This window comes from Oryzias latipes, chromosome 18 (genome assembly GCF_002234675.1).
Source record: "Oryzias latipes chromosome 18, ASM223467v1".
NCBI lineage: Eukaryota > Metazoa > Chordata > Actinopteri > Beloniformes > Adrianichthyidae > Oryzias > Oryzias latipes.
In genome coordinates this window covers 30,046,146-30,056,145 of record NC_019876.2, presented here as the reverse complement: position 1 = coordinate 30,056,145, position 10,000 = coordinate 30,046,146, and the positions used below count along the sequence as shown (strand labels likewise).

The following is a 10,000-nucleotide window of genomic DNA, read 5'->3' as shown; positions in this document are numbered from 1 at the left end:
TGGTTTCCTGAACACCAGTCATGTTGCAGAAATCCTGATAGAGCGAGGTCCATCAGGGATCAACAGTTAGAGAACAAAGAGAATCTCTGGATCAGTACAAGGTTCTGTGAAGAAGATGATGATGAAGAATCACAGCAGTTTGAATCTGAGAGAAGAAAATGCAAAGCCTGTGTCATTGAGTAAATATGGTGAAAACAAAACTAGATCAATCAGTTCCAAAAGGACGGGTTTGACTAAACATCTCCATGTGTTTTCTGAAATTAGATACTGAAACCTTCTCAACAAACCGAAAACGAATTCAGCTTCCTGTTATGGATAAAACGTGTTTGACATGAAACCCTCAGGAAAATGATTTTGTAACTAGAAACAAGTATTCTGCACACCGAATATTTAGCATTTTCACTCTGTCAACTGCTTGAAAAGTGTTATCTTAAAGGGTCTATAATGCAAAATCAGCTTTCTGAGCTTTCAGTGTTTTTTCATGCTCATTCCTCATTAAAACATCCCCAAAGCGGTAATTTCAGGATGACTTTCAGGAGTATTCCTCTAAAAAACGGCTCTCTGAGCTCCAGCCCCTCCCAATCCATTAAAAGAGGTGGATCCTCACATTGTGACATCACAAAGTGAGAACAGCCCCTTCCAGGAAGAGTCTGCACTGCCAGCTCCGCCCCCAGGCTAACACACACCCCCACTTTCTCCTTGGAGCTAGCGCTGGTCGGCTAAACAGTTTCACTTTCTCTGAACGATATGAACAAAAGTTCAGATGAAGTTTGAAACGCAGACACACTGCTGAGACCGCCTCTAGGATGATGTCATCAAATTGGCGGTACCCACTAGGAGAGAAAGAGTCGTCTTACTTCCTGGTAGGAAAATAATTTACATTTTATAAAAAATGTTTTTTGGTGTGCCAAAGGTAATATATGATCATATATATATAAGGTTTACTCTGAAAGGCTAAAGAAAAGCAGGATGTAGGGTGTGTGATTGAATAACAACAACCGTCCTCTGTGTCATTTATTCAAGAAAACTCAATGATACATTTCATAACTTCATATGATAAATCCATTAATACATGTTTGTCTTTAACGCACATGAGCCTCTTCTTCCAGTGACTGATATTTTAAACACCAGAGTTGTTTTTGAGCCCCCCCCTGAGTAAATTTCTAAGTGTGTGAATTCAGCACTGACATGTGCATCAACAGTATCTTGGAGCCTGACGGCCACAGTTTGGAGAGGTCACACAGTCTGTCTGAGCGCCGTACAGAGGTAGAAACATCATCAGTGTCCACTCATCCTCACAACAGTACAGAGCACCCCCCAACCTGAAAACCAGCGGGGAGAAATGTGTGAAATCAGTCGATCTGTGGGATGTCACCTGTGGATCACTGCAACAAACAAAGGCTAACGTCCAGACGCTGCAGCTAAGCATTAGAAAAGGCTTGTATCATGTGAGAAATCAGAAGGTGGTTTATCTGTGCAAAGAAACACTCATTCGTTTCACCTGAGCCGCTCTACCGGCACTGAGCACTGAAACGTCTAAGCAAAAGACCGGGGGCTCCTGTAAAGTGCTGCAGACTCTTTGTCTATCCTTTGATCCTCAGAGCCTCATCTGTACAGAGGCGTTCTTCTTCCTCTATGAAGATCTCCCATTGGTGACTTCTTGACCAGCTTGTTTGCAAATTGTTGCTCAAATAATCTGTCATGTCAAACATTTTCAGGTTCTAACACCCCCATCCCACCCCAAAAGAAAAAAAAGCTATGCTAAGCTGTGTGCAAGCATAAAGAAGCTTTAAAGTGCACCGCTGCAACGTGGTCATCGTGAGCTTTTCTACAGAATTGTTCTCTAGTGTGCAAAGTGAATGCAAGGACATGTGCAGATATCAGCAACATACCAGAAAACACGTCAATCCCTCCTGTTTTCAGAGGTCTTCCTCATCACAACAGTTCTGCGCAGTCTTCCTCATCTCTGCTGGAGCGAGCTATCCGGGTCAAAGACACCTTCAGACATGCAGCTCCATGGATCAAAGCGGGCCTGTAGCCAAAACGCCTCACATTTTCAGGTCTTCATGTATGCAGAAACGGTCGGATTTCTCCAGAAACACTGCCATTATTTATTTACTATCATTCTAGGAGGAGGACTTTTGACTTAAGCCTGAATCTGGTCTAGAAGAACTAAAAAACACATCTTTAAGGTTTGCTTCCCCCGAAAAAAGGTTTTATTGCTGCGTAAAAAATGAGGTCAAGTCTAAGAAATCCCACAGTTCAACAAAGAGGTCTACGACTAAAATTGGGTCATTTTACCCATAATAATAATTCAGATTCCAGGATTCTATACGTTTCATGAAACTGTAGAACTGCAGTCGACTGCCAGAGGAACCATTGGAGAAACCAGACGGAAAACACCTCTTTCATCTCAAGCTCGTCAACGTTTTCAATGTTCCAGCAAAACAAGCCCCCCCAGTGTCCCACACAGACCTGAAGGACGCGTCTCACTGGTCTGCTTACAACCAGCTGATGACGCCGTATTGCTAAAAATCTATGGATCCCAAATCTGTCTGTGGGTTAAACAGAAGTTGGATTGAACTGCAGGACGAATCTAGACACAAACAAATGGAAAGAATGGCGAGCACCTCCCTTTGCATTGGCGTGTCCCTGTCCTCACACGAGCGTTCAGCTGACGGGCCTGAGGAAGCAGGTCAACTGGGAGAAACAAATTTCTCATGCAAATTTCCTGAACACGCCCTGAATTCTGTCACCAGAGCGAGGCGCCACAGCTTCTGCAAGAGAACGCGCCCGCCAGAAAGACCCGGAGCAAACCTGTCCGAAAGGCGGGAAAAGCCCGCTGAGGTGTTACTTTTGGAGGTTTGAACAGCCGATTAGCAGAAGACTGCTGCCCTGCTTCTGTCAAGAGTTTAGACAGTCAGATTTCTATTAAAGGGTCTGTATGTCATTCAAAAAGCGTGTTATTAAATCCACGCCTGCTTTTCCGTCAGGTCACGTGGCAGAGGAGGAAGAGGAGGAAGAGGAGGAAGCAGATAACAGTCCTTCACAAGTGCTTAGAAAGAAAAGGAGGAAGCTGGTCTGAAAGTGCAGCAGCCTCAACAGTTAGCTGGATTTTTGGGGCTGAATGAGGAAGTTTGACTTTTACGAGTCGTTTAGTCCCCATAAGAGCTTCTGTCTGCTAGAAATGTCTGTTTTCTGCAGAACGTTAAGCTCCCCTTAGCATGTAGCATACATTAAATATCTGCATTAACAAAACGCACTCATCACTTTCTGCGTCTTTCCTTCAGACAGAACATCTATTTTTTCTGTTTTGCCTTTTGTTTTTTTACTTTCCAGTAGTTTTTGCAGAAATTCCTGAACTTTTCTGGGATTTTTTCCAAACTTTAACCGTTTAACGTCTGTGAGCTGAGCTCCTCATGCCACAGACTGCATGAAGGTTTTCACAGTGGAAGTCAGGAGCCGTCCCACCCAGCTTTGTCCTCACATCTGTTGGTGTCACACGTGACCCCGACCGCCGTGAGCGAGCGCTCGCTGTGCTCGTGAACGCAGCCAGGGGCGTGCCAACCACACCAGCAGCACGTGCATGAGAGCATTTCACATTTATAGAAACTATCTGGAGAAGATGGCTTTTGGATGACAGGGCGAGTCCGACTGGCCCCCACAAAGTGCTTCTTTTTATTTAAGGCGGCCTGCGCCGCCACTGTCTGTAAGGCCGGCCCACTTCCTGCTGTGGGCCGCAAAGAGGAAGAGATAATTCCTGCAACGCAGAGGAAGGTGAAACGAACACAAAGCATTCATTGGAAGAGAAACAATAACCTGAACAAACCAACAGAACAATGAGCGGCAGCTGAAGGTCAGCAGCAGTGGTTTCCTCTGACCTGCAGCTCAGAGGTAGTTTCTAAAAGTCTGGGTGGAACATGACTGACACACAGACGCTCTGCATCTTCCATCTTCTCATTGAAAGGCTTTTCTGTCGTCTTATTGCGTCTTGCGCCGCTCCTTGTCCAGCTGGTCTCCCTGTGGTCCGTACAGGCGGTTAGCTCGCCACGAGAACCACAGGATGATGGAGACGATGGCGGTCTGGAGGAGCAGCATCACCCCGTAGGTGGAGGACAGGGTTGGTCCCGACAGGCGGGAGAGGCTGTTGGGGGGCAGGACCAGGTCCGGGTGCAGCAGGATGGCCCGGACCTCGGCCTTGATCATGTGGAGCTCGTCCAGGATGGACAGGAAGGTGCAGCAGTGGAACCACTGGTGGCTGTGGCCCCAGATGTCGAAGCGGCCCGGGGCCAGCCGCTCCGGCAGCTTGCTGATGTTGAAGAGCGCCGACGCCAGCAGCCACAGGCAGTGGCGGTAGAAGAAGCGGGACATGGTGGAGGAGGATGACGAAGAGGCAGCAGAGTGAGGGGAGCCGCTGAGGAGGCGGTAGAAGATGGGCGTGGAGGAGACCAGAAAGGGCAGGAGGAACACCAGGGTCCGGATGATGTAGCGATGCTGCCTCCACCTCTGGCGAGTGTTGCAGCACGACAAGATGCATATGATGGCTACGACGAAGGCGCTCGGGATGTAGAGGGTCTCAAAAAACACGCTGAGGTCTGGCGTCAGCGCAGCTCCGTCACCTCCGTCCCTCACACCCGAAAACGTGTCGTTTAGAGCCCCCTTATCTGCCACCCCGGCCCGAGGGTGGATGTAGTAGTAGTACGCCAGCGAGGAGCCCACCGTGTAGGCGCTGATGGTGCCGTAGTCCACAAAGAAGCAGACTTCCCGGACCACCAGAGACATGGAGTTCAGGAGGTGGGCCATGCTGCTGGCCATCAGGAGGCAGAACACCCCCATGAAGTAGTTCCACAGGGGGTAGAAGAAGGGCGCGCTGCTGCCGGGGGCCCCGTTCCAGCCAAACACCTCCACGAAGTAGTAGGCAAATATGAAGACGGGCAGGAAGTGCGTCCAGAAGTTTCCGGTTTCGTTGGTGGGCCTGAAGGCGGACAGCAGACAGTCCCGCAGGCTGTAGTTGGGGAAGCGGTAGCCCGTCAGGATGAAGTTCTCGATGACCCGGGGCGGCACGTCAGTGTGCCTCAGGAGAGGCTGTCCACAGTTCAGCAGCATGGCGAGGTCCAGCAGAACTCTTCAGAACTTTGGTGGACAGACAGAGCAGCAGGCTGCCTAAAGGGGCGGAGCTAGGGTCCGGTCCAGGGGCTCAGGTCCCAGAACACTCGGACCTATTGCTTAGGTTCCTCTTGACCCGCTCGGAGGCTCCTGAAGGTCAGCGGAACCTCCGGCGGACTTTGCATAGGACTTCAGGCGCGCGGACACCCGCTCAGGTTAATCATCGCCACGGTCACGTGACCTGTTATGCATAGTTCTGCAGCGGAGAGGAAACGGAGCGCTGTGCGTGTTTGGAGGCTGCGCCGCTCCCGCCCGCTGTGCCCGCGCAGAGGAGAGGTCCTGAAGATGAGTCCACGCAACTCTGCGGTATGTAGGTCACGCGGGCCGCCGGCGCGGCGTCGGTCTGCGGCGGGCTTCCGTTCCGTCCAGATCCTGCAGCCTGTGTCCCGCTTCCAGTCCATTCAGAGTCCATCCCGGCGCAGTGCGGGGCGCCGCGGAGGTAAGGACACGCGTCGGTGCGGGAGAGCAGCTCCGCGCGCCGGTGCGCAGTCCTGTACCGGAAGATCACCGTTCACTTTTATAACCGGGAAGGAGCCGCAGCGGATCCGCTACCGGCATGCCCACTGTGCGCGAGCCGAGCGGGACACTTTGACAGGTTCTAGCGTCAAGGCGCGCGCGCTGCGGGGACGCGCTTCCGCCGGGGCCTTTCAGAATAAAAGCTGCTGGCTGTGATGTAATGCTTGGCGGAGGTCATGTGCGCGTCCACGTGGCCTCACAGAGTCTGAAGGCTCCAGCTACGTTCAGACATGAGAGAAGCATCAGAGCTGTCAAAGTCAAACTAATGGGGCGTTTTGGTTTCCCCAAACTGCAGAGAGGAGCCACCAGAAAACCAGCAGGTCCAGGTTCTGACACCAGAACCTGGACCTGGACGGGTATTTGGACAAAATACAGAAGAATTTCTGAACACAAAGAAATAAACCCTTTTGCTATCTAAGGCACTTCAACATTGAGAGTTGGGTCATGAAATCTTTCCACCTTTATCCACCTTTGTCATGGTAGGGAGAACACCTCAATGGAAGGGGGGGGGGGGGGGGTCATCTGAGATATAGCACAAGGGTTACAATGCTATAGCACAAAAGCCGTAAAACACCACAGATGAGTGACGGATCCCAGCAGAGCCTGCATGCAGTCCTTCAGCCCAAGTGTGAGTACCCAGACTCCCTGCAGCAAGTCCTGACGCCCGTTGGCTACACCCACGGCGCACGCCAGCCGCGGCTGACGCCCATCTGTCATGGCAGAACTTCGGACTCCGGTGGCATCTGGCAAGTTGGGGAGACAAGTGAGGAGGGCGTCCTCAAAGTCCAAATGTGCCGCATCAGTAATGCATGAAGCAGCATCCAAAACAGAGGAGCCAGACGGCAAACAGCAGTACGAGTCAGTGGCACCTGTGCACGCAGCCAGGGGGTGGCCAACACGAGTCACTCGAGTGGCAGAAACGGTTCAGTGGGAACGGGATGCCCAAAAGGCAGTCAGGGCAGAGCATCACCCAGCCTGAGGCAGCGCTCAGCCAGCAGGCTGAAAGCCGCCTTTGTAAGGCCTCTGCAGGTAAGCAGCTGGAGCGCACAGGTGGAATAAAGTGAGACTCCACACCAGGAATGAACGGACTTCAGAAAGAAGGTTTGAGCAAACTGAAAGGTTCCCCACCGTGGAGTATCTGGCTCCTCCGTAAGAAGAGAGATTAGACTTCCATACAGACCAGAACATCCTAAATGAAATGTAAAAAGTGATTTAAGTGAAGTAAATCACATGTCTAAATCCTCTCATTGTATTTTTCAGGTCAAAGTCGTGCAGCTTTCAAACATTCTCTGGATCTTACTCATGTCAGTCACATCTGAACACGTTCTTGTTCTTTAACTGTATTTGAAGATGTTTCATTCCCGTTAAACAACCAGAACAGCATTTTGTGTCATATTTGATGAATAAAACAAGCTCCTCAACATTTTGGGATGTTAAAGTTGCAGTTAAACAATACTGACATTCATTTTATTCAGTTCTGTTGGATTATTTATTGTTGACTTTAGTCCTCAGCTCAACAAGATGCTTTCACCCCTTTAAGCGACTAGAGAATCCAACCCAAAGATGTCACAAGACATTTTTAGGCTGTGTCATGCATTCTGCACACAAACTGATTTGAATCAAGAATTTCTTGATTTCAGTTTCAGAGATCTAGACTTTCAGTTTTCAAAAACCCCAAATTGGAAAAGCTTAATGATGCAGTCACATAAGAAATGTTAGAACAGCCAGATTGGATCAGCTACAGTCACACCTGACTCCCGGCACATGCTAGTGGGAAGCTCTTATTTTGAAAGTGAGTCTCTGATCCCGTCCCGCTGCCTCTGAAGGCGTGACGTGCGTGTTTTTGACAAAGATCTGAACTCATTTGAAGGTTTGGACCGATCTGGTCGGTCGCTCTGCGTGAGACTGAGGTGGGCTTCTGGACCATGAGGATCGGACGCAGAAGGAGGCGCGCGCAGAAGCGCTCGTGCAGCTCGCGCGCGCTGCTCTGCTCATCCAGTTATCTGCTTAAATGCACAGTCTGTTCCTGCTAGATAATCCCTCACAGCCCCACGGTGCACTCCTGCCCTGCAGCGGGACGCACTGCCTGTTCAGCCGCCTTTAGCAGCTCCATGAGTCACGCGCGTCTTTTCTCATATTTGTCTTTCCAGGTTGTAGATCTTTCTAAAGGCCCTGAGCCAAAGCAAAGGAGCCCTTCAAACACAGCATGAGAGCTTATTTCATGATGAATGTAGTCCTTCCTTCATCCCACACCGAAAAACAGGACAACTGTTTCTGAAAACAACCATGAAAGTAGAAAATATCAAAATGACCTAAAACTAGAACGCATCTCCAACAAGGAAGTGGCAAAAAGCCAATATTTGGGTCGGTGGCTTCAGTGAACCAGCCCTGGTCCACACTGGAACTCATATCTGTGTGGACCAGATGTCAGGAAGTCTTTGAACTAGGATTTAAGAATGGAAAACAGGAGGGAACATTTTCCATCCCTCTAAGGAATAGAAGCATGCAACATGTCTGTGCAGAGCCAGCCACAGCATACCATGTTAATGAGACACTGATGGTGTGTCGTAACCATGCAGTGACGGGATGGATGGCTCTACATTTATACTTTATGAATTTATCATAAAAGGTCTGAATATGGAATACGTTACTAATTAAAGCTCCAAGGAAGGAAGAAAACGAATATTACAACAACAATAGAGGACAAAGTCAAAGTCCAGAAGTCAATAAAACATAAACACGCAGAGAAAAATAAGGAAACTGGAGAAAGTTTCAGCTAAAGCCAAAACCCAACTTTTCAACTGTTAAAACCGTTTTTCAGACTTCAGTCTGCAGAACAAAAAAACCCCAAACTTTTTGTATCTTCAGGATTTGGACGGCTGCCTTCCTGCAGTGTTGAGTAAAGACTCTCTAAGAACCAAAAACAAAATGACTTGAGGACAAAGCAACCATAAGGTAGCAGAAAATGTAACAATTAGTTCCATCCAAAAAAGTTGTACTGGAGCGTCAAGTCACTGCAGAACAGCTGACTTTGTAGAAAAGGTTACCGACTGAGTTCATGAAGCCAAAGGAAGTAGTTAGAACCACAGATTCCCAATGAGTCATCCTTATAAACACTGAAGCCTTGTATGGAAGTTGAGGACGTCATCAGTTTTATATCACTCTTTTCAAATCTGACATAGAGTCATAATTCCTGCACAAAGTATTTATGTCAGTAATTACATCAGAGGCTACAGGCGAACAACCTCAAGGAACAACATTCAAGCTTTGATGACAATGACACTGAAAATAAAACAGTTAATTGGGTTGCTAATTAATGAAATCAGTGACCATCTTCCAGTCTTCACAGTATATGATAGTAGTTATGTCAACCACAGGTTGCATTTCTCAATGGGATACAGAAGAATTAAAACAGAAACCTCCATCAATGCATTTAAAGCTGAGCTACTTGAGCATAATTGGGATGTGATTCATCAAAAAGAAACTGTTGATGAGGCTTATGAATATTTTTTGAGGATATTTGGTTCGATGTATGATAAACATTGTCCAGTTAAAAAGTTCAAGGAAAAAATTAAGTATTTCCATTGTCCATGGATTACAAAAGGATTGCAGAATGCATGTAAGAAAAAGAATACTCTTTACAAAAACTACTTAAAAAAGAGAACAAAAGAGGCAGAAATTAAATATAAAAAATACAAAAATAAGCTAACGCAGATCATAAGAACATGCAAGAAGGAATATTATGGAAAACGTTTAGAGGAAAACAAAAGTAATATCAAAAAAACATGGGGCATACTTAATACTATTCTAAGAAAGGGTAACAAGGAAGACTCCTATCCAAAGTACTTCATTAGTAAGGGTAAAGAAATAGATCAAAGTGAAGAGATTGCTAAAAGATTTAATGATTTTTTTGTAAACGTGGGACCTGAATTAGAAAAGCAAATCCCAGATCCAGGAACATTTGGAAAGCATGTGCAAATATTAATTGACAGAAATCCCAGTAGCATGTTTCTTAACCCAGTAACTGAAAATGAAATATTAAAGACCGTGAGAGGAATGAAGGGTAAACTCTCTACTGATGTTAATGGCATTGATATGGCTTTGGTGAAAACAGTAATCAGTGGAATTCTGAAACCATTAGAATATATTTTTAATTTATCATTCCAAACAGGGTCATTTCCTAATCAAATGAAAATTGCAAAAGTTATACCATTGTACAAAACCGGGAACAAGCATCACTTCACAAACTATAGGCCAGTTTCTATGTTACCGCAGTTATCAAAGATATTGGAAAAAATGTTCATAACCAGATTAAACT

General features: G+C 47.1%; 1 protein-coding gene across 1 annotated transcript; it reads right to left on the bottom strand.

The window, feature by feature from the left end:
• Positions 1 to 1,000: 1,000 nt before the first annotated feature.
• LOC101170991 (membrane progesterone receptor epsilon) lies at positions 1,001 to 6,139 on the bottom strand. Its single transcript, XM_011473431.3, has one exon. The coding sequence runs from the start codon at positions 5,104 to 5,106 to the stop codon at positions 3,982 to 3,984; it is 1,125 nt and encodes a 374-aa protein (XP_011471733.1). The 5' UTR covers positions 5,107 to 6,139; the 3' UTR covers positions 1,001 to 3,981.
• Between the last annotated feature and the right edge of the window lie 3,861 nt (positions 6,140 to 10,000).